Source organism: Melospiza georgiana, chromosome 33 (genome assembly GCF_028018845.1).
Source record: "Melospiza georgiana isolate bMelGeo1 chromosome 33, bMelGeo1.pri, whole genome shotgun sequence".
NCBI classification, from domain to species: Eukaryota; Metazoa; Chordata; class Aves; order Passeriformes; family Passerellidae; genus Melospiza; species Melospiza georgiana.
In genome coordinates this window covers 1,850,239-1,870,695 of record NC_080462.1, presented here as the reverse complement: position 1 = coordinate 1,870,695, position 20,457 = coordinate 1,850,239, and the positions used below count along the sequence as shown (strand labels likewise).

At 62.6% G+C, this 20,457-nt stretch overlaps 2 protein-coding genes across 11 annotated transcripts; one reads left to right on the top strand and one right to left on the bottom strand.

The window, feature by feature from the left end:
- Window positions 1-809: 809 nt before the first annotated feature.
- Window positions 810-9,231, bottom strand: KCNJ10 (potassium inwardly rectifying channel subfamily J member 10). Of its 8 annotated transcripts, none has more exons than XR_009115834.1 (3): window positions 9,141-9,231; window positions 1,866-3,504; window positions 810-1,679 (listed from the first exon to the last, which is right to left on the bottom strand). XR_009115834.1 is itself a non-coding variant. In XM_058042838.1 (3 exons), the coding sequence occupies exon 3, from the start codon at window positions 3,502-3,504 to the stop codon at window positions 2,365-2,367; it is 1,140 nt and encodes a 379-aa protein (XP_057898821.1). In that variant the 5' UTR covers window positions 7,277-7,359; window positions 9,141-9,205; the 3' UTR covers window positions 1,725-2,364. The 8 variants fall into 8 exon arrangements, 2 of the variants coding, with proteins under 2 accessions (XP_057898821.1, XP_057898820.1); XR_009115836.1 differs by having other exon boundaries at window positions 812-1,679; window positions 1,920-3,504; XR_009115831.1 differs by having other exon boundaries at window positions 812-1,759; window positions 1,956-3,504.
- Window positions 9,232-11,648: 2,417 nt separating this feature from the next.
- Window positions 11,649-17,095, top strand: KCNJ9 (potassium inwardly rectifying channel subfamily J member 9). Of its 3 annotated transcripts, XM_058042820.1 has the most exons (3): window positions 11,649-11,687; window positions 13,007-13,949; window positions 15,727-17,095. In XM_058042820.1, exons 2-3 carry the CDS (start codon window positions 13,016-13,018, stop codon window positions 16,035-16,037), a joined length of 1,245 nt encoding a protein of 414 aa, XP_057898803.1. In that variant the 5' UTR covers window positions 11,649-11,687; window positions 13,007-13,015; the 3' UTR covers window positions 16,038-17,095. The 3 variants fall into 3 exon arrangements, with proteins under 3 accessions (XP_057898803.1, XP_057898804.1, XP_057898805.1); XM_058042821.1 differs by lacking the exons at window positions 11,649-11,687; window positions 15,727-17,095 and adding an exon at window positions 14,335-14,557 and having other exon boundaries at window positions 12,117-13,949; XM_058042822.1 differs by lacking the exons at window positions 11,649-11,687; window positions 15,727-17,095 and adding an exon at window positions 14,211-14,312 and having other exon boundaries at window positions 12,119-13,949.
- The last annotated feature ends 3,362 nt before the right edge of the window (window positions 17,096-20,457 follow it).

Sequence of the window (20,457 nt, the reverse complement as noted above, 5' to 3'; positions counted from 1 at the left end):
GGGGACGTTATGGGGGACACTGGAGGATCTCTGGGGACATTGAGGGGACATTGGGAGGTCCCTTGGCACACTGGGGGTTCCTTGGGGACACTGGGGGGGATCTCTGGGGACGTTGGGAGGGACATTGTGGGGTCCTTGGGGACATTGAGAGGATGTTGGGGACGTTGAAGGGACATTCTGGGGGGACCCTGAGAAACATTGGGGGATCCCTGGGGACATTAGTGGGGGGGTCCCTGGGGCTGAGGGGACATCGGGGGTTACCATGGGGACATTGGGGACACAGTGGGGACGTTGGAGGAGCTTTAGGAGGACCCTTGGGACCAAAGGGGACCCTGGGAGTCACCGGGAATCCCTGGGGGGGACATTGGGGACATTAGTGGGGGGGTCCCTGGGGCTGAGGGGACATCGGGGGTTACCGTGGGGACATGGTGGGGACACGGTGAGGACATTGGGGACACAGTGGGGACATTGAGGGGGGGGTCCCTGGGGCTGAGGGGTCATCGGGGGTCACCATGGGGACACCGGGGACACCCCCCACCATCGACGTCACCTTTATTGAACTCCTGCCCCTCCCCCCCCCGCCCCCAAACCGAGCTCGGGCCCCACCCCCCCAAAGGGATGGGGGAGGGGCGGTTTTGGTGTGGGGGGGGTCCCGCTCCTTCCTCATTACCGACGCCTTTAATTAGTGGCACTAATTGCCCCGGCGCGGGGGGGCCGCGTTAATGGCGGGGTCTACGTTAAGCAGCAGCGACGGGCAGGGGTGGCGGGGGAGGGGACACGGTGGCCTCGATTATCGGTGACACCCCCGGGGGGACCCCCCGACACCGCCCGGAGTGGGGGGGAGGCACAGGGAGGGGCTCCAGCGCTTGGGGGGGGCGGGGAGGGGGCTCCTGCCTCAGTTTCCCCTGGCAGGGGGGGGGAGCAGCAGCACCCTGGGGGTGGTGACACTCCAGGGACGGTGGCACCTCCAGGGGTGGTGAAACCTCCAGGGCTTGGTGACAATTCTAGGCATTGGTGGCACATTGGGGCTGGTGGCACCTCCAGGCGTTGGTGGCACCTCCAGGGGACTCCAGGGGTGGTGGCACCTCCATGGGTTGGTGGCAATTCTAGGCATTGGTGGCACCTCCAAGGGGTTAGTGACACCTCCAGGGGCTGGTGGCATCTCCACAGGGGTTGGTGGCACCTCCAGGGGTTGGTGGCACCTCCACAGTGGTTGGTGGCACTCCAGGGCTTGGTGGCACTTTGGGGCACCAGGGACTGGTGTCACCTCCGGGGAATGGTGCCATCTTAGGGCTGGTGGCATCTCCAGGGGCTGGTGGCACTTTGGGGCTGGTGTCACCTCCAGGCATGGTGGCATCTCCACGGGTTGGTGGCACCTCCAGATGGTGGCACTTCCAGGCCTTAGTGACACTTCCAGGCACTGGGGGAATCTTGGCTGGTGGCTCTTCTGGGCGTTGGTGACACTATTAGAGACTGGTGGCATTTTGGGCCTGGCAGCGCCTCCAGATGTTGGTGACACCTCCAGGGGTGGGTGACACTTTGGGACCGGTGGCAGCTCCAGACATTTGTGTCCCCTTGAGGCTGGTGACACTTCCAGGCTTGGTAACACTCTGAGACTGGTGGCACCTCCAGGGCTGGTGACACCTCCAGATATTGGTGTCCCCTTGAATCAGTGACACCTTCGGATGTTGGTGATGTTGGTGTCCCTTTGGAGCTGGTGGCACCTCCAGATGTTGATGGCTGTTTGGGGCTGGTGTCCCTTTGGGACTGATGGCGCCTCCAGTGCTGGTGACACCCCCAGATGCTGGTGTCCCCTTGAATCGGTGACACCCCAGATGTTGGTGATCCTTTGGGGCTGGTGACACTCCCAGATGCTGATGTCGCTTTGGGGCTGGTGGCACCTCCAGCACTGGTGATACCTCCAGATATTGGTGTCCCTTTGGGGCTGGTGGCACCTCCAGGGCTGGTGACACCTCCAGTTGCTGGTGTCCCCTTGAAACCGTGACACCCCCAGATGCTGGTGTCCCCTTGAATCCAATGACACCTCCAGGTGTTGGTGTCCCTTTGGGGCTGGTGTCTCTTTGGGGCTGGTGGCACCTCCACATGTTGGTGTCCCCTTGAATCAGTGACACCTCCAGATGTTGGTGTCCCTTTGGGGCTGGTGGCACCGCCATTTGTTGGTGTCCCTTTGGGGCTGGTGACATCCCCAGATGTCGCTGTCCCCTTGAATCCAATGACACCCCAAGATGTTTGTGCCCCCCTGACCCTGGTGCCACCTCCACCTTCCACCACCACCCCCTCGCTCCGCCGCCACCCCTGGCCACCCCTTGCCCCGGCTCCGATGTCACCTCCGTGTCCCCCATCTCAGACGTTGCTGATGCGGACGCTGAGCGGGGCCCCCTCCCCGTCCCGCTCGGCCTCGCGCAGCGACTCCTCCAGCTTGACCTTCTCGGGGTCCCCGAACCGCACAGCCTCGTGGTGACAGCACGGCGCCGCCACCTTCACCACGCGGTCGAAGAGGCTGAAGTCGGCCACGTACTTGCCGCTGGCCGACAGCGAGATGGCCGGCGTGAACTCGTAGCCCCACAGGATCTCCTCGGGCAGGTAGGACGTGCGCACCTGGCACGTGGCGCTGGTGGACTCCACGGTGCCGCTCAGGATGACCACCAGCTCGAAGTCGCCGTCGCCCGAGCGCAGGGACACGTCCCGCAGCGGGCTGGCCTCGTCCACCACGTGGTAGAAGGTCAGCGGGAGGATGAGGAAGGGGCTGTCCGAGGACGTGTCCACCTGGAAGTCCACGTTGAGCTGGTTGAGGCGCACGCTCTCGCCCTCCTTGGTCAGGTGGGTCTGCAGCAGCTTGCCGGTGACCTGGCAGCCGATCAGGAGGCTCTTCCTCATGTTGGCCACGCGGATCATCAGGCAGGTCTTGCCGTCGTGCTGCGCCACCACGGCGTTCTGGCTGAACTTGATGGTCTCGGCGCGCTTCTTGGGCCGCGCGATCTTGGCCAGGAAGGTGCCGGTGATGAAGATCTCCAGGATGGTGGTGAGCACCAGCTGGGTGATGAGCAGCACGATGGCCAGCGGGCACTCCTCGCTGATGTAGCGGAAGCCGTAGCCGATGGTGGTCTGCGACTCGAGGGAGAAGAGGAAGGCGCCGGTGAGCGTGTGCACCTGCATCACGCACGGCGTGTGGTTGGCGGGCGGCTCGAACTCCAGCAGGTCGCCGTGCGCCGCCGCCACCAGGTACCACACCACGCCGAAGGCGAACCAGGTGCCGGCGAAGGTGGCGGAGAAGAGCAGGAGCTTGTAGCGCCACTGGAGGTCGATGAAGGTGGTCCACAGGTCCTTGAGGTACAGGAAGCGCTTGTCCGAGATGTGCTCCATGCGCACGTTGCTGCGGCCGTCCTTGGTCAGCACGCGGCGCCGCCGCAGCCCCGGCCCCATCAGGGGGCGGCTGTCGGTCTGCGTGGTCTGGCTGTAGTACACCTTGGTGGAGGACGTCATCTGCGGGACAGGTGAGGGACAAGTGAGGGACAGGTGGGGACAGGTGGGGACAGGTGGAGAACATCATCTGCAGGGATATGGGGACAGGTGAGGGACAGGTGGGGGACATGGAGGAGATCATCAATGGGGACACAGGGACAGGTGAGAGACAGGTAGAGAATGTCATCTGCAGGGACACGGGGACAGGTGAGGGACAGGTAAAGGATAAATGGAGGGGATCATCAGTGGCGACATGTGAGGGACAGGTGGAGGAGATCATCTGGGGGGGACACAGGGACACATGAGGGACAGGTGGGGGACAAATGGAGGAGATCGTCTGCAGGGACAGGTGAGGGACAGGTAGAGACTGTCATCTGCAGGGACATGGGGACAGGTGAGGGACAGGTGGGGGACAAATGGAGAAGATCATCTGCAGGGACACGGGAACAGAGGAGGGACAGGTGAGGGAGAGGGGAAGGACAGTTGAGGGGGTGATCAAGGGGGACACAGGGACAGGTGAGGGACAGGTAGAGACTGTCATCTGCAGGGACATGGGGACAGGTGAGGGACAGGGGAAGGACAGTTGAGGGGGGTGATCAAGGGGGACACAGGGACAGGTGAGGGACAGGTGTGGCAGTGATCAAAGGTGACACAGGGGACATGTGAGAGACATATGGAGAACATCATCTGTGGGGACATGGGGACACGTGAGGGACTGGGGAGGGACAGGTGAGGGGGTCATCAAAGGGGACACAGGGACAGGTGAGGGACAGATGGAGGACGACATCACGGGGGCAGTCGGGGGGGTCTTCCCTGTAACTGTCCATCCCCACGTCCCTCTGTCCATCCCCATGTCCCTCCATCCCTCCACGTGCTCCCCCATTCTCAAATCCCTCGGTGTCCCCTCAGTGTCCCTTCTGTGTCCCCCCCCCGTCCCCCCCGTCCCCTGGCAGCTCCGGTGGTGACCGTGGAAGTGTCCCGGGCGTCCGGGAGGAAGAGGAAGGTGATGAATGGGAGGTGACAGGGACAAACGGCCGATGGCAGCGCCAGGCGCCTCCCCGGTGTCCCCGTGTCCCCGTGTCCCGGTGTCCCCGTCCCAAAAAGGCCCTTTCAGCCCCCGCCAGCCCCTGGCCCTGCCACCGTTTCCGCCGCGGAAGGGGCAGCGTGCCGGGGACACGGGGACACCGGGGGTGGTGGCACCACGGGGGGGTCTCCTTGGAGCACGGTGTCCCCGTGGCGGCCAAGGCTGGGGGACACGAGTGGCACTGCCACCGTCAGAGAAATGTCCTGGATGGGACAGGGACAGCCGGGACAGAGGGGACAGCGGTGTCCCCAAAGAGGGGACACGGAGCTGCTCCTTCACAGAGGGGCTGGGGTGTCCCTGAGGCCACCGTGTCCCCACAGAGCCACCATGTCCCCAGAGAGCCACCGTGTCCCCAGAGCCACTGAGTTCCCAGAGCTCACCATGCCCCCAAAGCCACTGGGTGTCCCCAAAGCCACCATGTGTCCTGGAGCTGTTGGGGTCCCCAGAGCCTCCCCCCGTCCCTGGAGCCTCTGTGTCCCCCAAGAGCCACCATGCCCCCAAAGCCACCACCTGTCCCAGAGCTGCTGGGGGTCCCCAGAGCCCCCCATGTCCCCAAAGCCACCATGTCCCCACCCCCTGCTTTGGGGGTCTCTGCACACCCCTGCCCCCCTCTAGGGTGGACCCAACCCCCCTTTTTATTCTCCTGACCCCCCCCCCTTTCTCCCCCCCACCCCCCATTTTTGGTCTCCCCACCCCCCCGCCCCGTTTTCGGGGTCCCCGCCCCCTCGGAGGGCCCCGCGTGCCCCCCGTGCCCCCCGGGCGTGCTCCGGTGCCCGGACACGGTTCGGGACAAGCCGCAGCTTGTTCCCGGTGCCCGCGGCACAACCGGTTACCCATTAACCCCCCCCTACACCCTCCCCGTGCCTCAGTTTCCCCTCGGGGGGTTCTGGTCACTTTGGGGGTCACCGCAAAGGCCCGGCCCTACATGGGGGGGCACAGGAGGACTGAGGGGGGGCCCCAGGGACGCGTCCCCGTTCCCCGCGTCCCGCTGGCACCGGCGGCGCGGGCACCGTTCCCACGGCACGGCGGTGCCAGGCGTGACCGGGCACCCCGCCAGCCGCGCCCCCCCCAAACTGGGGCGCGGGGCTGCTCCGAACTGGGGTAACTGGGATTTGGGGGGGATAGGGAGCGGTCCCACAGCCCCGCGGAGGGGTCCCCGAATTGAGGAGGGGGGCGCGGGGTGGATGCGGCGGGGGTGGAATGGGGGGTGGCGGTGGGGTGGCGGTGGCGGGGGGGGGACAGGGACGGGGACAGGGACAGTGGGGCCATTGTGCGGCCGGAGCCGAGGTTTCAATGGGGCTGGCGGGGGGACAAAGGCGCTTTGACGGAGCCCTCGTTAAGATGCAGAGCCCCGCGCGACACCGCCACCGCCAGCGCGGGGGTCCCGGGGGGCCCGCGACACCGCCAGGGCCAGCGAGGGGACACCGGGACCCCCATGGCTGATGGCACTGCCACCAATAGGGTCACAGGGACCCCCATGGCTGATGACACTGTCACTGAGGGGGACACGGTGACCCCCATGGCTGATGGCACTGTCACTGAGGGGGGCACAGGAACCCCCCACTGTCACCGAGAGGGGCACAGGGACCCCCATGGCTGATGGCACTGGCACTGAGGGGGGCACAGGAACCTCCCACTGTCACCTAGAGGGGCACAGGGACCCCCATGGCTGATGGCACTGTCACCGAGGGGGCACAGGAACCTCCCACTGTCACTAACAGGGACACAGGGACCCCCATGGTTAATGCCACTGTCACCAAGGGGGCACAGCGACCCCCATGGCTGATGGCACTGCCACCAATAGGGGCATGGGGACCCCCATGGTTAATGCCACTGTCACCCGGGGGGGGGGGCCCATGACACTGCCACTGCACTGAGGGGACACAGGGACCCCCATGGCTGATGGCACTGCCACCAAGGGGGGGCCCGTGACACCGCCACTGAGGGGACACAGGGACACCTATGGCTGATGGCAGTGTCAATGAGGGGGGGCCTGTGACACTGCCAGGGACACCAAGGGGACACAGGGACCCCCATGGTTAATGGCAATGTCACCGAGGAGACACAGGGACCCCCATGGCTGATGGCACTGCCACCGAGGGGGGGCCTGTGACACTGCCAGGGCCACCAAGGGGGGCACATGATTAATGCCACTGTCATTGTCAGAGGGGGACACAAGGACCCCCATGGTTAATGACACCGCCACCAAGAGGGGCACAAGGACCTCCCCCCATAGTTACTGTCACTGTCACCACAGGGGTCCCCTGCCATTGCTGGGCCCCCGTGGGGGCACAGGGACCCCCATTGTCACTGTCACTGTCACCACACGGGGCCCCCATCACCCCCCCCAGTGTGGGTCTCCGAGGTCCCTGTCACTGCCACTGTCCCAGAGGTTTCCTGTCACTGCTACAGTCACCACGGGGGTCCGGTGGCTCCTCTGTCACTGTCAATGCCCACAGCCGGGATAACCCACACCTCAGATAACCCACAGCTGGGATAACCCACAGCCAGATAACCCACACCAGGTATAATCCATACCTGGGATAATCCATACCTGGGACACTTCGAATAACCCACACAGGGGATAACACACATTCTGAGATAACCCACACCTGGGACACTCAGAATAACCCACACCCAGGATAACCCACAATAACCCACACCTGGGATAACCCACACCCAGGATGATTCACAACTGGGATAACTCACACTTGGGATAGTTCACACGTGGGATAATCCACACCAGGGATAGTCTACATCCAGGACAATCCAAATTCCAGGATAACCTGCAGCTGAAATAACCCACTCCCAGAATAACCCATACCCAGAATAACCCACATCCAGGATAACCCACAGCCGGGATAACCCACATCCAGGACAACCCACAGCTGGGATAACCAAAATTCCAGGATAACCCACATTCCAAGATAAACCTCACTTGGAATAACCCACACCTGGGATAATCCATACCTGGGACACTTTGAATAACCCACACAGGGGATAACCCACACCTGGGATAACGCAAATTCTGGGATAACCCATACCTGGGACACTCAGAATAACCCACACTTGGGATAACCCACACATGGGACACTCAGAATAACCCACACCCAGGATAACCCACACTTGGGATAATGCACACCCAGGTTAGCCCACATCTGGGATAATGCACACCCACGATAATTCACACCCAGGATAACCCAAATTCTGGGATAACCCACACCTGGGACATTCAGAATAACCCACACCTGCAATAACTCATACCTGGGATAACCCACACCTGGTTAATGTGGGTTAACCTTGGGATAACCCAAATTCCAGGATAACCCACAGCAAGGATAACCCACACCTGGGATAACCAACATTCCAGGATAACCCACAGCTGGGATAATTCAAATTCTAGGATAACCCACACCTGGGATAACCAACCCAGGATAACCCATACCCAGGATAACCCACACCCAGAATAACCCATACCCAGGGTAACTCACACCCAGAATAACCCACACCTGGGATAACCCACACCTGGGACATGGGGATAAAAGGGTGGGGGGATGTGGGGACACAGCAATATGGGGACACAGGGATAAAGGGACAGGGGCCTTGGGGATGTAGGACCTAGGGATGTGTGACATGGGGCACAGGGGACACCGGAATATGGGGACACCGGGATACAGGGAAATGGGGACATGGGGACATGGGGATAGAGGGATGGGGGACACAGGGATTCAGGGACATGGGGATTGGGGATATGGGGACATGGGGATAAAGGGACAGGGGCCTTGGGGACATCAGACCTGGGGATACATGACATGGGGACAGGGGATGGAGGAACATGGGGACATGGGGACAATGGGATATGTGAGAATATGAGGAAATGGGGACATGGCAACAGGGAACGGGGCCATGGGGACACTGGGATATGTGAGAATGGATATCCCATTTCCTGGGGACACAGGGACAGGGGGCCATGGGGATATGGGGACACAGGGACAGAGTGGTACGTGACATGGGGACACTGGGATATGGGGACATGGGGAAACAGGAACACAGGGATTTGGGAATATGGGGATATACACTGATATGTGGAACATGGGGATCCAGGGACAGGGTGGTACGTGATATGGGGACATCAGGACATGGGGACACTGGGATATGGGAATATGGGAACATCAGGACATGGAGATATGGGATATGGAGACACTGGGATACGGGGACATGGGGATCCAGGGACGCAGGGACATCAGGACATGAGGACACACAGAAACGAGGACATGGCAATGTGGGCCACCAGGATTTGGGGACGTGGGCATGAGGGACTTGGGGACACAGCGATTTGGGGACCAGTGATGGGTGGACACAGGGACAGGGGGACGTGGCCTCACGGGTGATGGCGACACAAGGATGTGGGGACATCGGGGCTGCGGTGCCACCAGGGGGGGGAGAAGGGGTCTCAGGGTCCCCTCTACAGCCCCGGTGCCATCCCAGCACCACCGCCCGGTGCCCGCCGCCCTCGGGACCCCCCGGGAGGGGACGGGGGACCCCCGGGGACCCCCCCCCGGGCCGCCCTTACCTTGCTGGGGGGGTCGCGGGTCCCGCCGTGCTCAGCCCGGCCGGCTCCCCATGGGCTTTATGGCTCGGCGGGGCCGCGGCGGCGGGACGGGCACCCCCCCCCTCCGCGGAACCGGGGAGGAGCCGCCGGGGGCGGGCCGGGGGTTAATGGGGTGGAAAAGGAGCCGGCCGGCACCGGGTCACGTTACCGGGCACGGGGGGGCACCGGGGGACCCCGCCCGCGGGCACCGGCACCGCCATGGGGGCACCGGGGGGGATGGGGGGGGGGTGCGGGCATCGGGACTGGCAATGGGGGGTCCGGTGGGGGCACCGGGGGTCACGGCGGTGTCCCCCTGGCACCGGCACCGGCATTGAGGGTCCCGGTGGGGTTATCCAGGCATTGGCACCGGCACTGGGGGTCGCGCCCGGGGCACCGAGGGTCTCATAGGGGTCTCCTGGGATTCGGTGCCTCCAAAGGGGGTCCCGGAGGGTCGGGGCAGGGTCGTGAGAGCACCGGGAGTGCCTGGGGCTACACCGTGTGTCCGTGGGTCAGTGTCTGTGTGTCCGTGGGTGACTGGTCAGTGTGTCCGTGTGTCCGTGGGTGGATGGTCAGTGTGTTCGTGTGTCCGTGGGTCCATGTGTGGATGGTCAGTGTGTCCGTGGATGGTCAGCGTGTCCGTGTGTCCATGTCCATGTGTCCGTGGGTGGATGGTCAGCGTGTCCATGGGTCAGTGTGTCTGTGTGTCCGTGTGTCTGTGGGTGGACGGTCAGTGTGTCCATATGTCCATGGGCCAGTGTCCGTATGTCCGTGTGTCCATGGGTGGCTGATCAGTGTGTTGGTCAGTGTGTCCATGTGTCCGTGTGTCCATGAGTCAGTGTCCGTATGTCCATGGGTGGCTGGTCACTGTGTCCACGTGTCCATGTGTCCGTGTGTCTGTGGGTGGCTGGTCAGTGTCCGTGGGTCCATGGGTCAGTGTCCGTGTGTCCATGGGTGGATGGTCAATGTGTTGGTCAGTGTGTCCGTGTGTCTGTGGGTGGATGGTCATATGTCCATGTGTCCGTGTGTCCATGGGTCAGTGTCCATATGTCCATGTGTCCGTGTGTCCATGGGTGGCTGGTCAGTATGTCCCTACATCCGTGTGTCCGTGTTTCCATGTGTGGATGGTCAGTGTGTCCGTGGATGGTCAGTGTGTCCGTGTGTCCATGGATGGTCAGTGTGTCCGTGTGTCCATGTGTGGATGGTCAGTGTGTCCGTGGATGGTCAGTGTGTCCGTGTGTCCGTGTATCCGTGTGTCCACGTGTGGATGGTCAGTGTGTCCGTGGATGGTCAGTGTGTCTGTGTGTCCATGTGTCCGTGTGTCCATGGATGGTCAGTGTGTCTGTGTGTCCATGTGTGGATGGTCAGTGTGTCCATGGAGGGTCAGTGTGTCTGTATGTCCGTGGCTGGTCAGTGTGTCCGTGTGTCCGTGTGTGGATGGTCAGTGTGTCCATGGAGGGTCAGTGTGTCCGTGTGTCCGTGTGTGGATGGTCAGTGTGTCCATGTGTGGATGGTCAGTGTGTCTGTATGTCCGTGGATGGACAGTGTGTCCATGTGTCCATGTGTGGATGGTCAGTATATCCGTGTGTCCGTGTGTCCGTGTGTCCGTGTGTCCGTGTGTCCGTGGCTGCCCCACGCCAGCCCCGTCCCGGCCGCTCCGGAGCCACAAAGATCCTTTGTCCACCCTGGGGGGGGAGGGGCGGGCGAGTGACCGCGGGGGCGGGGCTACCGAGGGGGGGTGGGGCCTATCAGTGGACCCCCTGCGGGCTAATGAGGGGCTCTGGGCTAATGAAGGGAGGGTCTGGGCTAATGAGGGGGGGTCTGGGCTAATGAGGGGGGGCTATGGCTTAATGAGGGGGCTCTGGGCTAATGAAGGGAGGGTCTGGGCTAATGAGGGGGGGCTCATTAATGAGAGGGGGTCTGGGCTAATGAGGGGGGTCTGGGCTAATGAGGGGGGGAGGGGCTGAGGCGGGGAGGGGGCTGGGCTAATGACGGCACCCCCAGGCTAATTATGGGGGGGGGGGGCGCCGAGCCGAGGGAGCGAACGGCAGCCCTGGGCCAGCGCAGGGGCCCCTGGGCTAATTAATGGAGGGCTAATTAATGAAGGGCTAATGATGGGGTGGGGGGGGCTGTGATAATTCGGGGGGTGCAGCTGAGCCCGGGGGTCGGGGAGGGGCTGGGCTAATGAGGAGCCCCCCCGATTAATTATTTTGGGGGGGTTGCGCTGATGATGGGGGGGTTTGCGCTAATTTTGGGGTGGTTGCGCTAATTTTGGGGGGATTGCGCTAATTTTGGGGGGGTTGCGCTAATTTTGGGGGGGTTGCGCTGACGGTGGGGGCGAAGCCGATCCCGGGGGGGGGTTGGGCTGTCGCTGGCCACCCCCGGGCCGGGTGTCCGTGCTGTGGGGGGGGTGCCGGGGGGGGGCGGGGGCTCCCGGTATTTTTATCCGAGCGCGGCCGTTGCCGGGGAACGGAACGGGGCGGGGGGGGGGGGGGACACGGAGAGCGCGGAGCGAGCGGGGCTGCGGCAGCGGTGAGAGCGGGCGGGGGGGGCGAGGGGAGACCCCCGAACCGGGCCGGGCACCCCTAAACCCGACTACACCCCCCAAAATCCGCCCGTGCCCCCCCCCCCGAACACGGCCGTGTCCCCCCAAACCCGGCCGGGCCCCCCCAAACCCGGTTATACCCCCCAAAACCAACTGGGCCCCCCCCAAACCCAACCGGGCCCCCCAAACGCGGTTATGGCACCCCCAAACCCGGCTCTGCCCCCCAAACCCGGCTATGACCCCCAAACCCGGCTATGACCCTCCCGAACACGGCCGTGCCCCCCCCCAAAACCGGCTGTGCCCCCCAAATCCGGTCGGGCCCCTCAAATTCAGGAATGAATGGGGAGGGAGGGAGGAATTGGGGGTGGTGCTTTAGGGACCCCCCCCCCAGTCGGGGCACATGCGTGTGTAAAGGGGGGGTTGGGGAGGGTGGGGGTGTGCGCGTGACACGAGCGTGCATGAGCGTGTGAGCTTGGGGTGAGTGTGCAAGGGGGGAGCTCGGTGAGTGTGCAAGGCCCTGTCCCAGTTCCCCCCAGTTTGAGATCTCCATCTCCCATTTCCCCATCTCAGTCCCCCCGGTTTGGGGGTGCAATCCTCACATTCCTTCCCAGTCTCCCCAGTTTGAGGGCTCCATTCCCCCATCTCAGTTCCCCCAGTCTGGAGGGACCATCCCAACCTCCATGACCATCCCAACCTCCCCAGTTTGGTGCTTCCATCCTCCCATTCTCCCCATCCCAGTGCCCCCAGTGTGAGGGTTCCATCCCCCCATTCCCTTTTCCCAGTCCCACCAGTTTGGGGGTGCAATCCCCTCATTCCTCCCTCCCAGTTCCCCCAGTTTGGCACTTCCATCCCCCCATTCCTTCCTCCCAATCCCTGGGGGGGTGCAATCCCCTCATTCCTTCCCAGTCCCCCCCAGTTTGAGGGCTCCATCCCCCCATTCCCCCATCCCAGTCCCCCCAGTTTGGCACCTCCATCCCCCCATTTCGTCTTCCCAATCCCCCCAGTTTGAGGGCTCCATCTCCCCATTCCTTCCCAGTTCCCCCAGTTTGGCATCTCCATGCCCCCATTCCCTCCTCCCAGTCTTTGAGGGCGCAATCCCCCCATTCCCCCCATCCCAGTCCCCCCAGTTTGAGATGTCCAATCCCCCTATTCCTCCTTCCCAGTCCCCTCCATTCGAGGTCTCTAGTGCCCCCAGTTCCCCCAGTTTGGCACCTCCATCCACCCATTTCCTCCTCCCAGTTCACCCAGTTTGAGGTCTCCATCCCCCCATTTACCCGTCCCAGTTCTCACCCCCTGTCCCCCGCAGCCGCCGCCGATGGCTCAGGACAACGCCGCCTTCTGCGGGGTCCCCGAGGGGGTCCCCACGGGGGTCCCGGCTGAGGCCAAGCCCCCTCCCCAGCCCCCCCAGGCCCCCAAACGCCGCCCGTGGGGGGCCGGGGGCGCCGCGGGGGCCCGGAAGCGCCAGCGCTACGTGGAGAAGGACGGCAAGTGCAACGTGCAGCACGGCAACGTGCGCGAGACCTACCGCTACCTGACCGACATCTTCACCACCCTGGTGGACCTCAAGTGGCGCTTCAGCCTCCTCATCTTCATCCTGGCCTACGCCCTCACCTGGCTCTTCTTCGGCCTCATCTGGTGGGTCATCGCCTACAGCCGCGGCGACCTGGAGCACCTGGGCGACCACACGTGGACGCCGTGCGTCAACAACCTCAACGGCTTTGTGTCGGCCTTCCTGTTCTCCATCGAGACCGAGACCACCATCGGCTACGGCCACCGCGTCATCACGGACACGTGCCCCGAGGGCATCGTGCTGCTGCTGCTGCAGGCCATCCTGGGCTCCATGGTCAACGCCTTCATGGTGGGCTGCATGTTCGTCAAGATCTCGCAGCCCAACAAGCGCGCCGAGACGCTGGTGTTCTCCTCGCACGCCGTGGTGTCGCTGCGCGACGACCGCCTGTGCCTGATGTTCCGCGTGGGCGACCTGCGCGACTCGCACATCGTCGAGGCCTCCATCCGCGCCAAGCTCATCCAGTCCAAGCAGACGCAGGAGGGCGAGTTCATCCCGCTCGACCAGACCGACCTGAGCGTGGGCTTCGAGACCGGCGACGATCGGCTCTTCCTGGTGTCGCCGCTCATCATCAGCCACGAGATCGACGAGCGCAGCCCCTTCTGGGACGTGTCGCGGGGGCAGCTGGAGAGGGACGACTTCGAGATCGTCGTCATCCTCGAGGGCATGGTGGAGGCCACAGGTAAAGGGGGTGGGGACGTCTTGGTGGGACGGGGACGGCTCGGTGGGACGGGGATGCCTCAGTGGTATGGAGATGACACAATGGCACGTGGATGCCTTGGTGGCACGGGGATGCTTTGGTGGCATGGGGACACCTTGGTGGCATGGGGACACCTCGGTGGCACAGGGATGCCTTGGTGGCATGGAGACATCTCAATGGCATGGGAATGCCTTGGTGGCATGGGGGACAGCTCGGTGGCATGGGGACACTTTGGTGACGCAGGGACACCTCAGTAGCATGGGGATGCCTCGGTGGCACAGGGACACCTCAGTGGAGCGGGGACACCTTGGTGGCACATGGATGCCTTGGTGGCATGGGGACATCTCGATGGCATGGGGTGTCTCAGTGGCACAGGGACACGGCGTCTTTGTGTGGATTCATCCATGGGGATGTCATCTCCATGAGACACATGGTCTTTGTGGGGGTGTATTGTCTTCGTGGGACATGTCATCTCCATGGGACACATCTGTGGGAACATCTCCATGAGGACACACATCATCTCTGGGACACATCCATGAGGACACATCATCTCCATGGGGACATGTCATCTCAATGGGAACACCTCCATGAGGACACATCATCTCTGTGGGACACATCCATGAGGACACGTCCATGAGGACACATCTTCATGGGGACATCTCATCTCTGTGGGGACATCACCTCCATGGGGACCCATCACCTCCGTAAGAACATCTCCATGAGCACACATCATCTTCTTGGGGACATCTCATCTCCATGGGGACATCATCTTCTTGGGACCCATCACATCCATGGGGACACATCAGTGGGGACCTATCATCTCCACATGGGTAGATGCCTTCAGGTATTGGGGTGCCCCATGCCCTGAGTGATTCAAGTATCGGGGTGCCTCAAATTCTGGGGGTTTCACAGACCCCTCCTACCAGATTTGGGGTTTCCTGTGTCCTGGATTCTTCAGGTTTTGGGGTCCCACAAGGTTCTGTGGGGTCAGGAGCCTTCAGGAATTTGGGTCCCCATCCCCAGAGTAACTCAGGAATTGGGGTCCCTGTGCCCAGAGTGACTCAGCTATCGGGGTGCCCCAAGCTCTGGGGGTTTCACAGACCCCTCCAACCAGTTTTGGGGTTTCCTGTGTCCTGGATTCTTCAGGTGTTGGGGTCCCCATACCCTGAGTGACTCAGATATTGAGGTTCTCTCTGTCCTAAGTGATTCAGGAATTGGGATCTCCATTCCCAGAGTGACCCAGATATCGGGGTGCCCCTCACCCCGTGCCCCCAGGGATGACATGCCAGGTGTGCAGCTCCCTGGCGGACGAGGTGCTCTGGGGTCAGGAATCTTCAGGTGTTGGGGCCCCCATTCTCAGAGTGACTCAGATATCGGGGTGTCCCAAATTCTGGAGGTTTCAGAGACCCCTCCTACCAGATTTGGGGTTTCCTGTGTCCTGAATTCTTCAGGTGTTGGGATCCTCCCTGCCCTAAGTGACTCAGGTATTGGGGTGCCCCTGCCCCAAGTGATTCAGGTATTGGGGTGCCCCTGCCCTAAGTGACTCAGGTATTGGTGTTCCCCTGCCCCAAGTGATTCAGGTATTGGGGTGCCCCAAAATCTGGGGCTTTCACAGACCCTTCTTACCAGATTTGAGGTTTCCTGTGTCCTGGATTCTTCGGGTAATGGGGTCCCCATGCCCCAGAATTATTCAGGAATCGGGGTGCCCATTCCCAGAGTGACGCAGATGTCGGGGTGCCCCCCACCCCGTGCCCCCCAGGGATGACGTGCCAGGCCCGCAGCTCCTACCTGGCGGACGAGGTGCTCTGGGGTCACCGTTTCACGCCGCTGCTCAGCCTGGAGGAAGGCTTCTACGAGGTGGACTACGGCGGCTTCCACCACACGGTGCCCGTGCCCACCCCGGCCTGCAGCGCCCGCCAGCTGGCAGCCGCCGCCGCCCGCCGCGATGCCCACCTGTACTGGTCCATCCCCAGCCGCCTGGACGAGGCCGCGGCCGCGGGGGGCGAGGGGGACCCCGAAATGTCCCCCCGCGAGAGCAACGGGACCTTGGCCAGCCCCGAGTCGCGGTGATGCCACCAAAATCCCGGTGTAAATAGGGAAAAATCCCCCCTGTTACGGTGGCGGTGGTAGGTTTGGGAGGTGTGAAGGTGGGTTTGGGGTGTCCATGGGTTTGTGGGGGCAAAAGGGGACCCCAAAATGCCCCAAAATCCCCCATGAGAGCAACGAGACCTTGGCTAGGTGATGCCACCAAAATCTGGCTGTAAATAGGGAAAATCCCCCTTTTTATGATATTGGTGGTGGGTTTGGGGTGCCCATGGGTTTGTTGGGTGTCCCTGGGCTCAGGGGGCAAGGGGGACCCCAAAATCTCTCAGGAGACCAATGGGACCTTGGCCAGCCCCAAGCTGAGGTGATGCCACCAAAATCTGGGTGTAAATAGTGGAAAATCTCCCCAGTTATGGTGGTGGTGGTGGGTTTGGGATGTGAGTGGTGGATTTGGGGTGTCTCTGAGTTTTTTGGGTGTCCCTGGGTTTGTGGGGCCAAGGGGGACCCCAAAATCCCCCACAACAGCAACGGGAATTTGGCCAGCCCCAAGTCATGGTGATGCCACCAAAATCTGGGTGTAAATACTGAGAATCCTCCTTATTATCATGGTGGTGATGGGTTTGGGGTGTCCCTGAGCTTTTTGGGGTGTCCCTGAGTTTTTGGGGGCAAGGGGGACCCCAAAATCCCCCACAAGAGCAGTGGGACCTTGGCCAGCCCCAAGCTGAGGTGATGCCACCAAAATCTGGGTGTAAATAGCAAAAATCACCCCAGTTATGGTAGAGGTGGTGGGTTTGGGTGTCCCTGAGTTTGTGGAGACGAATGGGACCCCAAAATCTCTCAGGAGACCAATGGGACCTTGGCCAGCCCCAAGCTGAGGTGATGCCACCAAAATCCGGGTGTAAATAGCAAAAATCCCCCCCTGTTATGGTGGTGCTGGTGGGTTTGGGGTGTCCCTGGGCTCAGGGGGCGAGGGGGACCCCAAAATTGCCCAAAATCTCTCAGGAGACCAATGGGACCTTGGCCAGCCCCAAGTCGCGGTGATGATCCCAAAACACAAATTTATTTATTAAATATTCCCCCGATTCTGATGGTAGTGGTGATTTTGGGGTGCGAGAGGTGGATTTGGGGTGTCCCTGGGTTTTTGGGGTGTCCCTGAGTTTGGAACCTCGGGGGAAGGGAAATCCAGAGGCTCCAGTGAGGAATTTGGGGTGAAATCGGGGTTCCCTGACCCCAAATCCTGCAGGGGTGGCAGGAAGGGGTCGGTGCCACCCCTCCAAGGACACGGGGACACCCAAAGGTGGGTTTGGGGTGTCCAAGGACATGGGGACCCCCAGGGTGGGATTGGGGTCTCTCCAAGGACATGGGAACCCCCAAGGTGGGGCTGGGGTCTCTCCAAGGACATGGGAACCCCCAGGGTGGGGGTCTCATTTGTCTCCCCCCCAAATTTCCCCACGGGATCCCCGCCAGATTCGGGGGTTGGGGGCGGCGCTGGGGGCTGCGGAACCGAGCGGAGCCGAGTGCAGCCGAAAGGAGCCGAGTAGAGGCTGAAAGAAGCCGAAAGGAGCCGAAGAAATCCGGGCAGAGCCGAACCGAAGCCGAGCCGAAGCGAACTCAGCCGAAAGAACCCGAATGGGGCCGAGCCGAGCCGAGTGAGCCGAAGGGATCCGGAAGGACCCGAATGGGGCCGAGCCGAGCCGAGCGAGCCGAACGGATCCGGAAGGACCCGAATGGGGCCGAGCGAAGCCGAAGGGACCCGAATGCAGCCGAGCCGAGGCTGAGCGGAGCCGAAAGGAGCCGAACTCAGCCGAGCGGAGCCGAACGGGGACTGAGCGCCACCAAAGCCCCGCCCACCCCCTGACCCCGCCCCCTCCCCGTCGCGCGTGGGGGGCAGAGGCTGCGACCCCCCCCAAAACCCCCAAAACCCCCAAAACCAGCGACGGCACAGGGACACCCCGAGACCCCCGCGTGTCCTGAGTGTGACACGCGTGTCCTTTGTGTGTCCTGTCCGTGTGTCCTGTCCGTGTGTCCTGTGTCACGCGTGTTGTCCCCCCCACCCCGTGTCCCCCCGGCTGTCGCATTCCTGCCGCCCACGGGCAGCAGCTGCGCGGGCCGGGGGGCGGGCAGGGGATGGGAGGGACTGGGATGGACTGGGATGGACTGGGAGGGGGTTGTGGGGACTGGGGGAACTGGGGGGGGGGACTGGGATGGACTGGGATGGACTGGGAGGGGGTTGTGGGGACTGGGATGGACTGGGAGGGGCTGGGGAAGGGGGGGAATGGGAATGGAGGCACTGGGGTGAGTGGGAGGACTGGGAAGAACTGGGAGGGACTGGGCGAGCGGAGAGACTGGGAATTGGGAAGACTGGTGGGGAGTGGGATGGACTGGGTGGAGTGGGAGGGACTGGGATGGACTGGGAATAGTGGGGAAGACTGGGGGGGGGGGACTGGGAGGGACTGGGAAGGACTGGTGGGACTGGGGAAAGGGAGGACCAGGAGGACTGAAGGGCCTGAGGAATGGGGGGGAATGGGGGGAACTGGATGGACTGGGATGGACTGGGAGCACTGAGTGGGACTGGGGGGTACTGGGAGGGACTGGGGGGGACTTGGTGGAGGCTGGAGGACTGGGGGGTCTGAGGGGTAGGGGGGACTGGGATGGACTGGGAGGGCTGGAGGAGACTGAGACGGACTGGGGGCAACTGGGAGGGACTGGGGGGGTCTGAGAATTGGGGGAGGCTGGGATGGACTGGGACGGGCTGGGAGGACTGAGGGGGACTGGGAGAACTGGGATGGACTGGGAGAACTGGGATGGACTGGGACGGACTGGGATGTCTGAGCGGGACTGGTGGGGGGCATTGGGAGGACTGGAAGGTTTGGGATCGGCTGAAAGGACTGGCACGGACTGGGAGGACTGAGCGGGACTGGGACGGACTGGGAGGGGCTGGGAGGGGCTGGGGGCCGGGCTGTGCTCCGGGAGGGGCGGGGGGGGCCGTGGGGCGGTGCCGGTTCCCCGTGGGGCCGCTCCCGGCACGGGGCCCCGCTCCCGCGTCAGCGCTGTTTGTTCAGCTTGGGGGGCAGCGGGGGGGGACAGCGGGAGGGACAGCGGGGACTGGGGGGGCAGGGGGGGACAACCGAGGGACGGACAGGGGACAAAGGGACTGGCACAGACTGGGAGGCACTGGGAGCACGGGGGGGACTGGCACAGACTGGGGGCACTGGGATGGATTGGGGGGACTGGGGGTGCAGGGGGGGACAACCGAGGGATGGACAGGGGACAGACAAGGTGGCAGGACCGGGGTAACTGGCCGCGGGATGGACTGGGGGAACTGGGAGCACTGGGATGGACTGGAGACACTGGGGGAACTGGGAGAGACTTGGGGGCACTGGGAGGACTGGAACAGACTGGAGGAACTGGGGAGACTGGGGGAACTGGGATGGGTTGTGGGGACTGGAACAGACAGGCACTGGGATGGACTGGGGGAACTGGGAGGACTGGGATGGACTGGAGGGACTGGAGGGACTGGAGGGACTGGGATAAACCCCAAGGGACTGGAATGGACTGGGAGCACTGGGAAGAACAGCACAGGGGGAACTGGGGGGATGTTGGGACAAACTGGGAGGACTGGGAGGTGCTGGGGACAATGGGCAGACTGGGCAGTACTGGGACAAACTGGGGCAGACCGGGAGGTGCTGGGGGTGCAGGTCTGTACTGGGGTTACTGGTGTGCACTGGGGTTACTGGTTTGCACTGGAGTTACTGGTGTGCACTGGGGTTACTGGTCTGTACTGGGGTTACTGGTGTGCACTGGGGTTACTGGTCTGTACTGGGGTTACTGGTGTGCACTGGGGTTACTGGTGAGCACCGAGGGTGTGGGGCTGCACGGGGAGCGCTGAGCTCTGTACTGGGGAGATACTGGGAGGATACTGGGAGGAAACTGGGCGGCACTGGAGGGCGCGGCCGGTGCAGGGAGTGGAGCCGCGGGCTGGGGGAGCTGATAACTGGTGCAGACTGGTGTCACTGGTGTTACTGGTGTCACTCACTGGTGTCACTGGTGTCACTTACTGGTGTCACTGGTGCCACTGGTGTCAATCACTGGTGTCACTGGTGTCCCTTACTGGTGTTACTGGTGTCACTCACTGGTGTCACTGGTGTCACTGGTGTTACTGGTGTCAGTCACTGGTATTACTGGTGTCACTCACAGGTCTCACTGGTGTCACTGGTGTCACTCACTGGTGTCACTGGTGTTACTGGTGTTACTGGTGTCAGTCACTGGTGTCACTGGTGTCACTCACTGGTGTTACTGGTGTCAGTCACTGGTGTCACTGGTGCCACTGGTGTCAGTCACTGGTGTTACTGGTGTCAGTTACTGATGTTACTGGTGTCACTGGTGTCCCTTACTGGTGTTACTGGTGTCAGCTACTGGTGTTACTGGTGTCACTCACTGGTGTCAC